The sequence below is a fragment of the Narcine bancroftii genome, chromosome 7, assembly GCF_036971445.1.
Source record: "Narcine bancroftii isolate sNarBan1 chromosome 7, sNarBan1.hap1, whole genome shotgun sequence".
Classification (NCBI taxonomy): Eukaryota; Metazoa; Chordata; class Chondrichthyes; order Torpediniformes; family Narcinidae; genus Narcine; species Narcine bancroftii.
In genome coordinates, this window is record NC_091475.1 from 172,177,209 (window position 1) to 172,195,885 (window position 18,677).

General features: G+C 43.9%; 1 protein-coding gene and 1 long non-coding RNA gene across 2 annotated transcripts in view; one reads left to right on the plus strand and one right to left on the minus strand.

Annotated features, from left to right (window-relative positions):
* Positions 1–446: 446 nt before the first annotated feature.
* Positions 447–8,635, minus strand: LOC138740108 (uncharacterized). The gene is made up of 3 exons (XR_011342672.1): positions 8,337–8,635; positions 5,447–5,593; positions 447–638 (listed from the first exon to the last, which is right to left on the minus strand). It is a non-coding gene; the product is annotated as an uncharacterized lncRNA (long non-coding RNA).
* Positions 8,636–8,725: 90 nt separating this feature from the next.
* The window catches only part of rnf17 (ring finger protein 17), a 174,729-nt gene continuing 164,777 nt past the window's right edge, over positions 8,726–18,677 (plus strand). Inside the window, exons 1-2 of the mRNA XM_069891323.1 lie at positions 8,726–8,838; positions 17,476–17,540. Coding sequence (XP_069747424.1) covers positions 8,769–8,838; positions 17,476–17,540 — 135 coding nt within the window. The 5' untranslated portion in view covers positions 8,726–8,768. The remainder of the gene's footprint in view (positions 8,839–17,475; positions 17,541–18,677) is intronic.

The following is an 18,677-nucleotide window of genomic DNA, read 5'->3' on the forward strand; positions in this document are numbered from 1 at the left end:
TGCTTGAACTTGAAGCTGTTGGTTGCTTGAACTCTGGATAACAGGAATTTTACTGTAATTATTTGTACATCAGGTGTTTAGTAAATGCAATACAGCTATTAATTTACTGTCAAAGCACACTTCTCGAAATTCAGTTAATTATTACCTCTGATAAAAGGTTTGATTTAGTCAGTCCTATAGAGTATTGGGGTTTGTGGGCTGAACGGGCCTGTTACATTCCTGTATGTCTAAATTTAAATTTAAAAATTTAGCTGCCTGGTTAGATAATTGAGCCAGGCAAGTCCATAGCAATGGGTACGGATAAGGTGGTTGATGAGCTACAATTGGCTAATAATAGACAATGGAAGAATAGACCCAAACACATTAGCTAAAGTAATATTGCAAGTCAATGGTTTAATAAAAACTGGACCAAGCAATACAAGTAGTAGGAAACTATGTTTGTGAGTTACACAGTTTTATTTGACTAAACTTCAAATATTTGTAAGTTTCAAGCACCGTTTCTTCCAAACTCGTTTGTGTGTTCTTTCCACTGTGTTGAACATGCTGTTTTCTTGGGAAACAAATTTGCACTTCTTTTTTTCCAAATAGATCCTACAGTTGGTAGATTTCTTGTTTTCTTAGTTTGAAACCCTTCAAGCCTTTGTGTCAGACATCAGGTTAATTAGTAAAAAAAAAAAAATTTGTTTGAAATACTAATCAAAGATTTTTGATGAGAGGCAGTGACAGTAGTGAAATTTCACAACACTACCATCTTGTGGCTGTTTGCTTCTAAAAGACTAACTTAAGTCTCAGTTAAAAATTAATGCTGGAATGTGCCACCAATAAATTTACAAAAACATGAGAAAGGAGGAGCAGGAATAGGCCACTCATCCCCTCAAGCCTGACTCACCATTCCATATGGTTAACCTATGCATCCTCATCCCTTTTGAGCCAATTCCTCATATCCTCCTTGATCTTCCAAATGTCTATTCATTTTCACCTAAAGATCTGGTCTCTATCACCCTTAGAGGCAGAGAATTTCAAGAGAATCACTACTACTGTCCATGTGAAGAAATTTTCATACACCTTATTTACAAAGTAAAGGGCCAGTTATGAAAAACTATCCCCTTGCTTTATGACTTTCCCACCAGAGAAAACATCTATCCTGTCAAACTCCTTGGGATATTACATGTTTGAAATAGGTTAACCTCATTCTTCAAAACTTCAAGTAATACAGGTCGAATGGTCTACTTCTCTTAAAAGAACAGTGAATAAATGCAAGATTTTCAGTAATAGTTAAACCTTGACAGGGCTAAAGAAGTACAACCAAACCACAAAATACAAGACACAGAGAATTTATTCAAGTCAAGCTAGCCGGAATGAGCAGTAATTAGGGTGGGGTAGACAAAATCACCTCCCCAATACTGTTGAACCTCTTTCAAAGTACAAGGTTACAGAGGACAATATTTAAGGCATTTTGCTGCTTATCATTAAGTAACATTCCTTTGTAGGGGATTGTTTCAAGCTGAGGTGTTACAGTCAGTGTTTGCTCATTTCCAAAGACAGGAAAATGGTTATCATTGAATTTGCTTTCTATAATTAAAAGATATGGATTCGTGGCAGACATGATCAAAAGGGTCCTTTAAGACAGTGTTAGTCTGGCTCTTGGCACATGTAAATGGTTGCTTCCCCAGTGATCTCTATATTCATTATTTTTAACAGGGTTAATTGAATTCCAGACACTTATAAACAAAGGTTAGTCATTCTGCAGGCTTTTGATGTTTCCACTTTCTGCTTGACAAGCTTGTCGTGTGGTCAGCTGTTTTTGGGTGGGAACCAGTTTATGAGCGCCTCACAGCTCATTAGGTGTAACGGCAGGTAATAGCGCTATCGCTATTGTGTACAGAGGACCAAGAGATGGCTTTATGGAAGAGTTAATAATGGATAGTTGTCTGGAATGTTGTTAGTTGCAGCTGACAGGTCTGTTTGAGTGTCCCAATACCCATTTCTTAGTAAGTCACAGCAATCATTTAAAAGTCTACTCTACCTTTCATAATATGGTTATAATAATTGTTTCAAAGTATCCAACATCTTAACTCTTATACACAGCACATTCACTTCATTACATTGTCAACCAATGCCACATTTCCATTAGTTTCATGGCCCAGATATGAGTTTCATACAATGTTAGAGGGAGAGAAACTGTGGCATCATCACCTGAGTCCTCATCATCTGATCAAGTCAGAGCAAAAGGAAGTTTCAGCAGAAAACCGGTCAACCAATTGAACTACAAGATAGAATGTATATGCTACATTGTTGGTGGAAGGGCAAACTGCAGAAAGTTTAATGTTACCATAAAGATAAATGGTCAGGTCTCTATAATTGACATTGATGTTGCATCATATTCCTTGGTAATGGGGTGGACACCGTTGTGGTCACCATTATAACATCAATTGCTAGTGCATTTTGTTGAAATCTATTCTCAATGGAATGGAAAATGGGAAGAAATAAAGAAGTCTTTTTTCCCATCAGAATCAATTGCTTTTTTGCTGATTCCAAACTATAAAACGGAGAAAGGAAATAGACACTAAGTAGACAAATGCTACAAGCTGAAACAGAAAATACTGAAAAAGATCAGAAATAAAACCATGAGAAACCATCAAGAAAGGGTGTGGTTGTAGGAAAGATATGAAGCATAGATGGTGTAATACACTGCAGGGTCAAACAGTGTCTATAAGGAATCTGCATTTCTTCCCTGTGTCTGTGTGAGTTTCCTCTGGGTACTCCAGTTTCCTTCTGCCCTCCAAAAATGTACAGGGTTAGTAGGTTAATTGGTGTATTTGGGTGGCATGGGTTCATGGGCCAGAGGGCCTGTTATCATGGTGTATCTGTAAATTAAACTTAAAAATCAAATTAAATCTCGAAGCAGACAGGCAAGCTAACTATGTCTGTTAATTGCTGATCTCAAAATTCTTGTTGGAGAGCAACCAACTATAAATAAAATTGGTTACATTGCAATTAGAGTACGCAGTATTGAGACACTAGCACTGGGATCTAGAAAAATTACATCACACTAAGGAGAATGGAACCTAGATTATCAATGGTAGTGCCTATTTAAGTGCACCTGAAATGAAACTGGCAAAATGGAGGCTAAAGATAAGAAACCACAAGACAAAGGATGAATGAAGAGGAACAACATGGGAAAGGTAAAGGTTCCATTATGGCACGTAACGATACATTTAGAATGTAATATATATGTTAAAATGCTTTAACTTTGTCACCTCTTTGCTCAGCGCCCCTCACAGAAACCTACAGCACCTGCTGTTCCAAGTACTGACCAGTCCTGAGCCTGCTTAGCTTCCAAGAACTGATAATCTCAGGTTTGTTCAAGTTATTAGGTGCCGTATGACTAGGAATCAAAGTCAACATGAAGTTCACAATCCTGACTGATGCAAAAAGAATTTTAAAATTACAACTGGATTCAAGACCATCCAAAGGAATAAATATATCTGCCAAGATGTCTGTAAATATGAACTTGATTATGATCAGCACAAGTTATACAAAGATAATCAACAGAGGTGTGTCTGTGGAAAGAAAGTCAGAATAAAGCTCAGACACAGGGGAAGAAGATATTATGAAAAATTAAACCAAATTGCAATGTATTTCAGGACAAAGAGACGATAAAACAAAGGAGCAGAAATAGGCTATTCAGCCCATTGAGTCTCCCCTGACTTTTAATCATGAGCCAATACATTTTCCCACTCCGTCTCACTGCCCAGCCTTCCCTCCATAACAAGATTAAAGATTCCATTTACAGTCATGTAATAAAACAGTGTATGTTTCAGTCAGTCAGTCAGTCTCAAGGCAGTCTCCAGTAGTTCGCAACCTGATGTGAGTGCCTTGACTGCAGTCTTGAGCACCCCACAGCCTGCATGGGTTCCTCTCCTCGACCTACCAACAGCCTGTGTGTTCCTTAGTGAAAACCCCTTACTGGTCCGCTGCCGTGGTCATTGTCCCATAGGTCGTCTCCTCTGCTTCTCCTTCTCAGACAGTGGGGGGGGGGGGGGGGGTGGTCTCCCTGTTTTCTGGTGCCCTGCACCAGTCCTCCGCTTCTCCAGAGTCTGCAACCCCTCATGACTGCTGCTAATCAAAAACGTTGACATCTTGGGTGCAGACCCTGTGGTCACGAGATGTTAAATAAAACCACTATCAGCTCCTTTAACAGGTTGTGTAAAGCCTGCATGGACCTGATGGCAGTTGGGCTTGGTGGATGGACCCTGTGAGAGCACTATGTCTCTGCTTCTACTCTCCACAGATCTGCACCATTAAAGCAGCTCCGGCAGCATCGCCATTCTCACTGTTTAACTGCATAACATTTGATGCCCTGTCTAATCAAGAACCTATCAATCTCTCCCTTGGCCTCCACAATCACCTGCAGCAACAAATTAATCACCCTCTGGTTAAAGAAGTTCCTCTGCATCTCTGTTCTGAGTGGATACCCTTCAATCCTGAAGTTGTGCCCTCTTGTCCTAGACTCTCCCACCATAGAAAACAACCTTTCTACACCTACACTGTTCATGCCTTTCAACATTTGAAATGTTTCAATGTGATGCCCTCTCATTCTCCTAAATTCTAATAGGTACAGGCCAAGAGCTGTCAAATATTCCTCATGATAACCCTTTCATTCCCGGAATTATGTCCCTGCTCTTATATGCTTATAATCTTGAAATGAATTCCAGCATTGCATTTGCCTTCTTCACCACCAACTCAACCTGCAAATTTACCTTCAGGGTATCTGTGATGGTGAGAATACGTTTGGATGGTTCAAGAAGTATTAAGTCCCGTACATATTATTAATAAACAACGGTCTTTATTTACACGTGGGGAAATTCGCAACAGGGACACACTCGCACACACAGCTAAAGCCACTACCCACAAATCAAACAAATCGGATGCTGGTTAAAATCTGATAAACGCATCTCCTGATAAATCACTGATAATTGCAACTCCCAATTGTGAAGGAAGGGTTACAGTATCTGCCACCCTTCTCTCTCTAGCAGGCAAAGCACACTGATTAACTAAAAAGTACAAATCTAGTTACAATGTACAATGGGTAAGTCACTACAGTCTACCCCAGGTGCACACCTCATATAGCCCTTATCCTGTACCAGCATTCTCCTGCATCACCTTCTCACATTGGTCATCCAGTGTCCTCCGCGACTTGCAATCTGGAGTTGAGCTCAGGGATAGTCTCAAGGCCAAAGGAGGGAGAGTTGGGCTTTGGTGGGCTTTAAATTGCAGCTGGTACGATTAAAACAGTGGTTTTCAAACTTTCTTTCCATCCACATACCACCTATATGATCTATGAGAATATGAGAACCAATTATCCCCGGGAGCAGTGGTGGTGGGGCTTAATTCAGGTGTGGCTACATAACCAAAGAAAATCAATTGCATTGCCCACACTCACCTATGGGTGCATCTAACCTTGACTGACACGAGGAAATGACTTTCAACCTGCCTCCTGCCTGGCTGGTCAGATGATCCTCTACCACAGGGAAATTTCTTTGTTCAGATACTTTCCAACCTGTTGGATAAGCCTCCGGATATCTGTATCCTGAATGAGGACAAAAAGTCCCTTTTCATCAAGGAATTTTCAATTTTCTCCCCACTTAAAAAATAGATTGCCCACTTATTTCTTCTATCGAAGTCCAAGACCGTACACTTTCCATCATTATATTTCATTTGCCACTTCTCTGTCCATTCTCCGAATCTGTCTAAATCTTTCTGCAGCCTCCTCCCTGTTTCCTCAATACTACCTTCTCCTCCAGTTCTCTTCATATCATCTGCATACTTGGCCATAAAATTCTCTATTCCATAATCTAAATCATTGAGAACATAAAAAGAAGTGGTCCCAACAATGAACCCTTTGGAACACCACTAGCAAATGGCAGCCAACCAGAATATGATCCCTGCTTTTTTTTTAACTCTCTGCCAATCAGCCAATGCTTTCCCTTGCTAATCTGCTTCCAGTTATATCATGGGCTCTTAACTTGTTTAGTAGCCTCACATGCAACAACTTGTCAAAGGCCTTCTGAAAATCCAAATATGAAACATCCATTTCATCTCCTTTATCTAGCCTGTATGTCACTTCTTCAAAGAATTCTAATAGGTTTATCAAGCAAGATTCTCCCTTAAGGAAACCATGCTGGTGTTGGCCTACCTTGTTATGTGCCTCCAAGTACTCCATAACCTCATCTTTGATAATCAACTCCAACATGTTCCTAACCACTGACATTAGGCTAAATGGTCTATAATTTTCTTTTTGCTGCCTCCCTTACATCTTGAATAGTGGGGTGGCATTTGTGATTTTCCATTCCTCTGAGATTATGTCAGAATCAGTTGTTTCTTGAAAGATCATTACCAATGTCTCCAGAATCTCTACAATTACTCCTTTCAGAACCTGAAGGTGCAATCCATCTGCATATCCTTAGAGCATTCAGCCTCTGTGCAACCTCTCCCTTGAAATAACAACTTCACTTACTTCCCTTATTACCTTAGACATCCAGCACACTCATGAAGACTGATGCAAAATATTCATTTAGCTCTTCTGTGGTCTCCTTTTCTCCCCGTTATTATTTTTCCAATTTCTAGTGGTTCTGTATCTACTCTCACCTCTCTTTTACTCTTATTATATTTGAAGAAGCTTTTTGTTTCCTCTTTGAGATTATTTGCTTTCATTACTTTCATTCTTCATCTTTTCCCTCCTTTTGAGTTTTTTAGTTGCCAGTTTTTAACTCAATATTTACTCGTAAATATTCTTAATGCAAATATTCACCTGTAGAGGTTTAAATGTTATTTTTTTAAAGAGGATGTGAAATATGTATTATGCAGAAATATCTGAAGACACTATGAATATACTGCCATACACAAAAGGGCTGGAGAAAGTCAACAGGTCTCCAGAATGAAGAGGCAAGGGAAGTGGGTGGGGAGCTGAAGAAAAGGAGCCAGAGGGATCAGGAGGGAGGGAAGGAGCCTAATGGAAACTGGGGGGTCAATGTTAATGCCATCTGGTTGGAGAGTGCCTCGATCAGTGGTTCTCAACCTTTTTCTCTCCACTTACATACCCTTAAGTATTCCCTATGCCATAGATACTCTGTGATTAATAAGGGATTGATTAAGGTGGTATGTGAGTGGGAAGGGAACGTTGAAAACCACTGCTTTAGACCTAATTGTTATTGAAATATTTTGCTTGAGAAAAATTGTCATTGGCCCATTTCCTTTGGAGTTATTTACCCCCTCCATAAATCTTCGTCCGCGAAGCCAAGCCAAAGAGAAGAAAAGATGAAACCGTGCACATAACAAGTCAATTAGGTACAATTAAAACAGTGGTTCTCAAACTTTCTTTCCATCCACATACCATCCTAAGCAATCCCTTACTAATCACAGAGTGGAAATTAAAAAGGTTGAGATCCACTGGCCTAGATGGAATATTAGGTGCTGTTCCTCAAATATGCAGATGGCCTAGATTTGGCAATGCAATGGATCCTGTATCATTCAGGCTGGTTGCTCGAATTTGGAGTGACTCTCTTAAAGTGTCACCTTATCCCTGCTTAGTAAGAGTCACCCCAGTCAGAGGCTTTATCTATAAACTTGGGGAAGCTTGGGGTGGGTTAATAAAATGTTATTGTTTGAATTTTGGGCAGCTCTGTGGAGGGGGAAAAACCTGCAAATACATTGACAGTTAAATGTTTTCAAAAATTGTTACAGAAAATAAAGTAAAATGTTTTAAGGTTTATATATTCATGCAAGTGAAGTTTGTTGGGTCCAAGTACAGTATGGTATTTTTGTCTTTTAAACTGTTTATTCTTAATGCAGGTGTATTAGTTAGGCTTTGTAAGAGTAAGACTCAAGCAACCGGAAAACACACTGATACCAATCCTGATAGGTGCCATAATACCAGGGGTTTAACTGTATATAATTTCAGAATCACGTGTATTAAGGGTGGAACATTTTTTACCCTAAAAATTTCAACATTTACCATAGCAAGTCAACTATCTCAGTAAATATGTAAAACAAGAATGTCTGCTGACACTGTGATTGTAGTTAATACACAAGTGCTACAGAAATTCAGCAGCGTCCAGAGGTATATGACGAAAGGCTCAACATATACCTTGATGAAGGGCACAGGCCTGAAATGTTAGTTATTTATCTTTGCTCCTTTGAGTTTCTCCAGCACTTTGGTGTATAATCAGTAAGGGAGCATCCCCTTGATGCTCCAAGTAAGTGTCACCTACTCTACAGTACAGAATTCAAACTCAATATAGAAGACTGAGATTAAAAATGTACTACACACAAACCAGGTTCAAGCATGAGTTTCGTGGGCTGCTGATGACCAACTTCTGGGAACCAGGTATTGGCTCCAGGATTCATGAGAGTGCCCATGGGCCCCAGGTGCTGACAGTTTCTGAATCACATCGTGGGGTTGAAACCAATGGGCAAGGAGGGGACTTGATGGCCCGAGCTCACGTTCACTGCTGGAATGGACGTGTGGCTGCAGAGGAGATGCAGGATTCACGGCCAAACAGACGTTTCTGAAGACATTCGTCTTTTCTTCCCTGACCCGTTCCGATAATGGAGGTAACCCTCTTTGAGCGCTTTCACAAGGGTCTCAGAAATTTTTTTTTAAAACGAGGCCGTAATGCGCATGACCGGAAGGAGCGGCGGCAGAAAGGCCGTCTGGCGCGCAAGGACAAACCAGTGGGAACGGGTTACCACGTGGCCGTGGCAAAATGGCGGAGGGCAGTGGAGGAGCGATGCGGAATACGTGCGCACGGTGTCAGAGACCCGTTCAGTCTCTCGGTACGTATCGGACCGTGGCTTCGATTAGGTTTTGGTTCTTGGAGCCCTCTTCTGCTGAAGAAGTGGAGAGGGAGCAGCGCTGTTGATCCCGACCAACAGATAGGTTGGGGCTTCAGTTAATTCAAGGTTCATTTGTCTTGAATTCGGAATTTAACCCTTTAGAACAATTGGCCCACATCATTTGGTTGTTCACAAAAAAAAGATGAATTGCCCTTTGTTTAAATAGCAAAGTAGATTTTTACATCTCTATATACACATTGGATTAAGTATGGAGACGTTGTGAAGGTATGTTAGTGACGTTTTGGGCCTGAACCGTTTCTCAAGGAACGAGTAAAAAGCAGTCAAGAGCCTATGTTAAAAGGCTGGTGAAAAGAGAAGAATGGGAGGGTGAGGAGACCAATAGACTAAAGGTGTTAATTGAACATGATAAGAGGACAAGAGAGAGAAAGAGTGAGAATTGATTGGGGTGAAGGGATATTATTTATGGCTCTGTGAAAGGAGACTGTGAGAAAAGGGGAGAGAGACAGCTAGAGGAAAGAAGTTAATGCCATATTAATGTAGGGTGCCCAGATGGAATATGTGGTGTGTTCCTCCAATTTGCACGTGGTCTCATTCTGACAGTGCATGAGACCGTGATCAGACATGTCAGCAAGGGTTTGGGGTGGCCACTGGGAGATCTGCATTATTGCAGTGAACAGAGCTGAGACACTGAACAAATTGATCTCCCAGTCATTGTCCAGTCTCTCTGATGTAGAAATGCATACAATTGTGTATAGAGCACAATTTACAGAGTATAGGATCACAATGAAAATTAAAAATCAGTTAGCACCAAGCAAGGGTAGCATGAGAGCACTGTTATGGGGCTCATTTAGGAGCCTGGTGGCTGCAGGGAAGAAACTATTTTAGCTTTTTGGTACATGTTTTCACACTTAAGCTTTCTCACCTGTGGAAGGAGGGAAAAGAGTGTGTCTGGGGTGTAATGGATCTTTCCTATCCTAAACTGTGGGAAATGTATATAGAATCCATGGAGATTGGGAAGTTTTTATGTTCTGTATTGACTGCCTTCTATAATTTCCTCTTCTGAATATTTTAGTTTTCACAAACTTACAAAATCCAATAAACAAAGCCATTCATGTACATATGCATACCCAAAGTCCATATCTGTCCCAACCCACCCACCATAGGGAATATATTCCAAAAATTACCTTTATCCAACTTATCCCCTATCAAGACCTGCATTGAAAATAAATCACAATGACATTCAAAGAAAACACTAAAAAGAAAAGAAACCCAAAAGAAAAAGAAACAAAGAACCTGTAAAGAAAAGGGCAGGTGTGTCATCTATGCCAAGTCCTTTTTCCATAATCGCACCTCTGGCCATACTGGGATAATTTAACATTATCCCTATTTAAAAGGGGGACTCAATCGACCTGAGAACCAATGTACTGCAAATAAGGTTGCCATACTCTTAACGAAAGTGTCATTGATGAACAAGTTGGCAAAACACCTGCTGAAATTAACGAGCCCAGATCAGGTGGGTTTCATAGAAAAGAGTCAATCGGTGAATAATATAGCTAGACTGCTAAGTGTTGTACATCTAGTGCAGTCAAGGGCAGACTCGGGAGTGGCTGCAGCTTTGGATGTGGAGAAGGCCTTTGACAGACTGGAGTGGGATTTTCTGCTCAATATGCTAGAGCAATTTGGACTGGGACAGACATTTATCAATTGGGTTAAAGCTCTTTACCTCAAGCCAAAATTATTATAAAGGGGCAGATATCTCGAGTTTTCCTTGACAGGTCAAGTAGACAGCATTGTCCTCTATCCTGGGACTATTTATTCTACCTGTGGAGTTGCTGGCAGAGGCCATTTGGTGATATCCAGACACAAGGGGGTTCAAGGTGGGCCAGGTGGAACACGAAATCATCCTATTTGCTGATGATGTGTTAGTATAATTTGACAAATCCCAGGGGGGTAATTGGCTGGGCTGAGGACAATACTGGAGGATTATGGGAAGGTTTTGGGGTACAGAATAAATTTGGATGAGAGTGAGTTTATGCCTCTGACAAATGGGGATTATGATCAGTATCAATGCAACAGTGAGTTCAAGTGGCCGAGGGAAGGCATAAAGTACTCAGGGTGGGGTGGGGGTGGGGGTGGGGGGGGGGGTGTCAAAGTAGCTTAAGTAATTGTGTAATTTGATTTTGTTTTCTTGGCATCAGCCCAACTGTAGGGTAGTATAGTGGAGGCCAAATACAAGGCGCAGCTGCTGTCAGTCAGACCATTCACTTTTTGTGGTAATGATTTTAATACTGGATAAGCAGGCCTCAGCACATAAATGGCACCTGAACACAATAATGTTGGGAAAACCGAAATTTTATAGCTTTGTGAGAGCTCAGATAGATTATTCTGTGATCCTCCAGTGATATGGTGAATCTCATCGCCTCCTTTGCCTCTGTATAGAACTTTTTGGCCCCCGGGCAATAGTATTTTCAGCGTCGCATGGTGTAATAGCCGATATTCCACCCCTTAGCTGGACCCTTTTTAACTTTGTTGAACTGTTTCATTTCCGTTGCGCCCCACTAATTTCTGGAAAGAAAAAAATCTTGCTATCCCTAGACACAGTGGGACTCTCCCTCGCCCCTTCTTTCGCTGCCCGAAGAACCCTTTCACTATCCCGGAAATTTTAAAACTTGACCAAGACCGACCGAGGCTGTTGCCCTGGACCCGGCTTGGGGAAAAAAAAAAGACTTGCGGGCCAATTTTATTTTCAAATCTCCCCCCAACCTTGTCACCACCCAAATCTCCTTCCTTTAATCCCACAATTTTAACATTTTTCCTTCTGTTGAAATTTTCAAGCATATCTAGTTTCTCCAGGATTTTCTCCCTTTCCTTATTCCAGGCATCCTCTGACCTTCCAAATGTTCCACCTCTCTATCCTTCATAGTAGCAACTTTCCCCATTAAATCTGCCATAACCCTCTTTATTTCTCCCATTTCTTTTGAAAGTCCTCAATACAGTTTTCAGTCTGGCCTCTGAGGCCTCCACCACAGCCTTGATTCTCCCCAGTGAGTCTCTCTTCTCCCTCAGATGCCTTCACCCGTCGCAACAATGGACCTATCCTCCCTCTGTTCTCCTCTGCCTTGCCGTCACTCCCCCCACCCCTGCTTCTTGACATCTGCTATCTTCTCCTGTTGCCTTCCGCCTCTTCTTACTGTCTGCAGGCATCTGCCTTGGGCACAGGTTGGGCAAATCTGACACCACTTGCAACCTTGCTCCCACTCACTAGTACCAACCTTTGTTCTCCCACATCTCCACTGGCCTGCCTGACACTGCAAATAAGATCTTTTTTGAGGAGAAATTGGGACCAGCCATGACCCTATCTGAATGTAGTGACATGGAGATTATAATTCGAAAGGGGAATGTGTGTAAATTTATTTCTAAGATGTATTACATATTCCAAAGTGAGGGTCCGAAACTGGGCCTACAAAGGTTGAGGGAGAGATGGGAGTGGACTTGGGTACAACAATTAATGAAGAATGGTGGCAGGACTTGTGCCTGGACATTGTGTCGGAGGTTGTCAATGCCAGATACAGAATGGTGCAGTATAACTTCCTGTACCAGATGTACCTTACAGCTCAGAAACTACACAGATCAAAGTCTGAGATTTCAGAAATGTGTTTTAGATGTGGTGTGGAGGTGGAAACTTTCATCCACCTTTCCTGGCTGAGATCTTTTTTGGGAAGACCTAGAGGTTATTCTAAAAAGAATTACAAGTGGATTTTCCACAGGACCAACAGCTGTTCCTCTTCGGGGATAACTAAATTCCAATTTTGTTTGTGAAGGTCACTTTGGCTGTAACCAGGAAGAGTATCGTGGTTTCGTGGAAGTCCGACTCCCAGCTAAATACCACATGATGGAATATGGAAATGCAGAGTTGTGTTACCCTATGGAATTACCTCTGTTCTTAATCTGATCAGCTCCCATTAGTGATGCTTTTGATGGAGTTGTAGTGGGCTGAGTGATCGTGCAAGTAAATGGGCCGAATCACCGCAACACGCGACTGGTCCAAGTTGTCGTGGCTCCCCTTCACTGCTGAGAAGGACCCGCGCTTAGCACCACACGTAGGCTAGGGAGCCCTCCACTTCCATGTAGCGGCCAGCTGGCCGGAGAGTGACACTACGATGCAATGATGTCACTTCCAGAAGTCGGAGGGTACGTAACCAGAAGTGGGTGGGCCAGCATGGACACTCAGGGAATTCAAACCAATAAAGTCAGTCTTTGTTTTACACTCACCTTGTGTAGATGACTCTTTATTTGGTAGCTCTGCCACAGCAGAGGCTACAGTGGTGACACCGATGGTTCCAACATTTTGGAACCAGCATCAATCACAAGAAAATGCAGCAACCAGCTGAATCCACTGTTTCAGCGCCCATGACCAACGTGGTGTGTGTACATCTCCCGCTTTTCTGGGTAAGCCAGCCCAGGAACTGGTTTCAGCTGGCTGAGTCATAATTTCACATCAGGGGAATCGTTTCAGAGGACACTAAGTTGTGGCACAGCTGCTAAAGTAAGCTCCTTCATAGAAAACCCACTGATGGAGCGTAAGTACGAGCAGTTCTGATGGTTCCTCCTTGACACCCTAGAGCTCAGCCGGCATGAACATGCCGTTAGAATCCTCAGCATGCAGGGCCTAGGCAACATAAACCCCTCCAAGCTATTGCACGAGATGGCAGCCTTGGCAGACATACTGTTTGTTTGAGGCCCTATTCCTCTTGAAACTACCAATACACGTATCCTCGGCAGTTTCAGACATGGATTTCAGTGCTCTGCACCTCATAGCCAAGGAGACAGACATGCTGTTCCACATGCTACAGCAGAGCTCTCTCCACATGCAACCAGTCTACGCGATCGGTGCCGCCACCCTGTCCAGCCCACCAGAAACACCAGCGGTAGCTGCAGTACAGTGGCAACTCGAGGGGCACGTAGAGCAGAACAGTAAGTACTGTTTCTAACACTGCCAATGGGGCAAGAATGCCCGGTGGTGCAACACCCCCCCCCCACCAATCCGTGCTCGTACTCCACCATCAAACCCAACATGGCAATGGGAAATGGGCAGACTGGCTGCTGATAGCGGCCTCGGTGGTTGCCACACAGAAAGGCCTATTCTATCTCAGAGATGAAAGGACCAAGAGGCATTTCCTTGTTGACACAGGTGCGGAAATTAGCCTCGTCCTGCCCACGTACTTTGAGGTTAGAAACAACACCAAAGGCTTTCCCCTGCAAACGGCCAACAGGTCCTTGATTCCAGCTAAGGCACCCACCTGGTCACCATCCACGTTGTAGACACTTTTTCAGTGGGAGTGCACCATCGCGGTTGTGGGACAGGAACTACTCTGAGCAGATTTCTTCTGGGCTCATGAACTGCTGGTGGACATAAGATGTCAGTTAGTAAACGCCACAACGTTCCAGTCTTCCCCCTTGCCCTACGGAGATGCTCTTTCCTGCCACTGGGAATGCACACCCTGGACCAACTCGAGTACGCCTTCCTACTGGCCAAATATCCGGCTCTATTGGCACTGACCTTCCATGATTCCAACCCGCCACATGGCGTGTCGGCCCCCCCCCCCAGTGCATGCATGAGCCTGGCGCCTATCACCAGTCAAGCTCCAACAAGCCAAGGCCAAGTTTTCCACCACAGAATTGGAGATCACCTGCCATTCTAACAGCCCGTGGGCCTTCCCGCTCCACATGGTGCAGAAGAGCTACAATGGTTGGCATCTGTGCTGCGACTATCGATGTCTAAATGAGACGACGGTCCTGGACATGTATCCCATCCCACAAGTCCAGGATTTTGCCACGAGACTACAGGGATGTAGGGTATTATCCAAAGTGGACCTCGTGAAGGGGTACCACCAAATCCTGGTATGCCCCAGCAACGCCCAGAATATGGCCATCATCACACTCTTTGACCTCTGAATTCCTAAGAATGTCTTTCAGGCTCAAAACCACAGCCCAGACATTCCAACAGCTAATGGACGTGGCTGACAGGGACATCAAATTTATTTTTATCTATCTAGACGACATCCTCGTTGCCAGCCCTGGCGCCAGCACCTATAGGATGCACCTCACCTGCCTGTTTGACAGACTGCAGCAGTTCGGGCTCAAGGTGAACCCGGCCAAGTACCAGTTCGGCCTGCGATCAATGGACCTCATGTGGCACTGCATCGCCCCAGAGGGTGCCACACCACTACCTGACAAGGTGGAGGCCATTCAGAACTTCATTAAGCTGAACACGACCAAAGGACTACAGGAGTTCCTGGGGATGGTCAACTTCTACCATCACTTCCTCCCGGGTGCCGCCTCCCTCATGCCTTGTCAAACTCAACGACTAGACGCTGGAGGCTTTCCATGCCACCAAGGTGGTACTGGCACACCCGGATCCTACCTTCCCCCTGGCCCTCACAATGAATGCTTCAGACAGAGCGGTGGACTCGGTGCTAGAGCAATGGGTTGATGAACACTGGCGACCCCTTGCCGCCTTCAGTAAGCACCTCTGGACACCAGTGCTCAAATACAGCATGTTTGACTACGAAATGCTGGCCTTGTACCTGGTGATACGGCACTTCTGCTACACGCTAGGGGGAGAGTGTTCAATGCCTACATAGACCACAAACAGTTGACCTATGCGCTAGCAAGGTCTCGGACCTGTGGTCGGCAAGACAATAATGTATCCTATGTATCGGAATTCATCACGGATATCTGCCATGTTGCCAGCAAGGGCAACGGAGAAGCTGATGTGCTGTCCCAGCCCACAATTGCTACAACCTTGGGAGGGCTCGACGTTTCCCACCTTGTCAAGGACCAGAGGGAGGACGCAGATGTCCAGGCATAACGGACAGCCATCACCAGCCTGAAGCCCAAAAACTGTGCCCCACACTAGGAGAACCGACCTTGCTGTACGACATCACCGAATCCCCAAGACTGGTGGGTTTGCCTGCTCACGGACAAGTTTGTGTGGCATGGGCTCCGCCGAGACGTTACGCTGTGGACTCAGACCTGCTTACAGTGCTAGTGCGCTAAGGCACACTAAAGCCCTCCTACAGACTTTCGAGCCGACGCAATGCATTTTCGAACATGTCCACGTCGACATCGTCGGCCACCTCCCAGTGAGCCAGGGTATGAGGTATCTGTTCACAACCATCGGCAGATTCACCCACTGGCCGGACGCAATACCTGTGGCTGCGTGCGACACAGACGTGTGCCCAGGTTTTCCTCACCACCTGGTCAGAGTCCTGACCCACATCACATCAGACCGAGGAGTGCAGTTCACCTCCTCCCTCTGGTCCAACCTGGCAAAATTCTGCGGCAGCCAGGTCCACCATATGATGGCCTACCATCCCCAAGCAAATGGACTGGTCATACAGTTCCACTGCCACCTGAACGCCATGTTGAAAGCCCGAATGACTGGGCCGAATTGGATGGACGAGCTTCCATGGGTACTGCTCGGGATCAGCACGGCACCAAAGGAGGACCTACCAGCATTGCCGCAGAGATGGTGTGTGGTGCACCGCTTATCATCCCAGTGGACATACATTTCAACTCCCCGGCCCGTAGACCAGCGTGTTAGATGTCCTGAGAGAGAAAGCGGGTGGATGACCCCCCCCCGCCACTGTCAAGACACTTCTCACCACCCAACCACATTCCAGCAGATCTACAGTCCAAACACAATGTTTTTGTATGCTGAGGACAGCAAGGGACCCTCCTACAGTGCCCATACGAAGGCGGAGAGGCAATGTGGTCTTTATATTGGACATTGGCGGCTGACAGGACAGATTCACAGTCAACTGCCTCAAAGTCATGCACCTGGACTCCGACCTGCCGGCCCCGGAACCCCGGGTCAAACACAGAGGTAGACCACCCAAAGGTTGTAAGTCAACGATTCTGGGAGGGGGGGGATAGTGTAGCAGGCAGTGCGACCGCGCAAGTAAACGGGCCGAATTGCCGCAACACATGGCTGGTCTAAGACGGCGCGAGCTCCCCTTCAGTCTGAGAATGAGCCCGCAGCTAGCGCCATATGCGGGCTAAGGAGCCTTCCACTTCCACATAACTGCCAGCCGGCCGGAGAGTGACAACGCGACACAATTACGTCACTTCTGGAAGTCAGAGGGTACGTCATCGTAAGTGGGCAGGGAAGTGCAGACACGCGGGGAATTCAAACCAGTAAAGTCAATCTTTGTTTCATACTCACCTGTGTGGACGTCTCCGTATTTGGTTGTGCTGCTGCAGCAGACACTACAGGCTACCTATAAAAGTTGTGCAGAGAGAGAGGAACGTGCTGAACTTTCTTAGTCTTCTAAAAAAAATAAAAGTGATGGTTGTCCTAGATAATTATCATTGGATCTATTTATTGCTAAGAATTTGAAGCTATCTACTCTTTCCACTTCAATGCTATTAATGTGGACAAGGGTGCAAACTCTGTCCCCTTTCCTGAAAGTGCAAATGTAATAGGTTGCAGACCCAAAATGTGAACTGTTTCTCTTTCTTCAGGTGCTGCCTGATTTCTGACATTTTCCAATAATTTATTTTCTTTTTGATTACTATCAGAGTTGCTTAGGAATGTTTTTTTTTAAATTTTAGAAAGAAATTTGTATCTGAAATGCAAGTACACAGCAGAGGAATTAAATGCAATCGACTTTAAACAGGTAAAATGTCTATTGCTGAAGAAGTATTTTCAGTAACTGTATATTAACAGCAGCATTTCAGTGATATTGTTTACATTGTTGGAGTTTGCTGTTGAATGCTGGGAAAAGTTGAGTTGTGAATATCATCTTTTACCCCTCTTGCTCTCAAAAATAGCACCAATTTTTGTGTTATTTTCAAACTCACTAATCATCCTTTCCACATTCAAACTGGCAAATTATCATCCAGTTTCATTAACAAACACTTGCTGCAAACTCCTGGAGCAGATAATAGACAGCAACTGATGAAGCATCTTCACAATCACCATATTCTTGTTGATAATCAGCTTGTATTTAGAAAGTATAGATCATGCGAGCCCCAGCTTATCCTGACAACAAATGACCTGGCCAAAAAGCTCTAACAATATTACCACTGATTTCACAGTGCTCAACTTCTCCAAAGCATTCATTGTTATTCCTCACCAAAGATTACTTAAGAAGGACGATTACTATGGTATTCGCTCCAACACTAAAAGATGGATTTCCAATTTCTTGATGAATCTTCTCCAGCAGGTGTACATGAATTGAAAAAGCTCTGAATGGTGTCCAGTGTTAAGTGGTATTCCCCAGGGCACAGTGTTAGGCCCACATTTGTTTTTACTCTACATCAATGACATTCACGGAAAAGTCACAAGCACCACTAGACTATTCACAGATGACTGTTTTGTATACCATCTAATTAAGTCACCTGATGACAAGGATGCTCTCCAAAAAGATCTTGATAGCATGGTAGAATGATCAAAAAAATGGGGCAGGCAGTTCAATCCTTCCAAATGCAAAACCAGGCATGTCACCAGGAAGACAAAACATACAAAATCCTGGTTCTCACCCTTGATGAAACCCAACAGACCAAATACCTTGGCATCGAAATGCAGAATGACCTGCATTGGAATGTTCAAACGTATTATACAGTGGTAAATGCCACTGGAGTACTAAATTGCCTGAGATGCAACTTCCATCATTGTTCAACTTCTGTCAAGGAGAAGTTGTACATCTCCCTTGTCAGACCACATTTGGAATATGCAGTAGCTGCATGGGACTTGTACACAAACAAAAACACTGCTACCATCGAACGAGTCAAGAGCCGGGCAGCCTGATTAG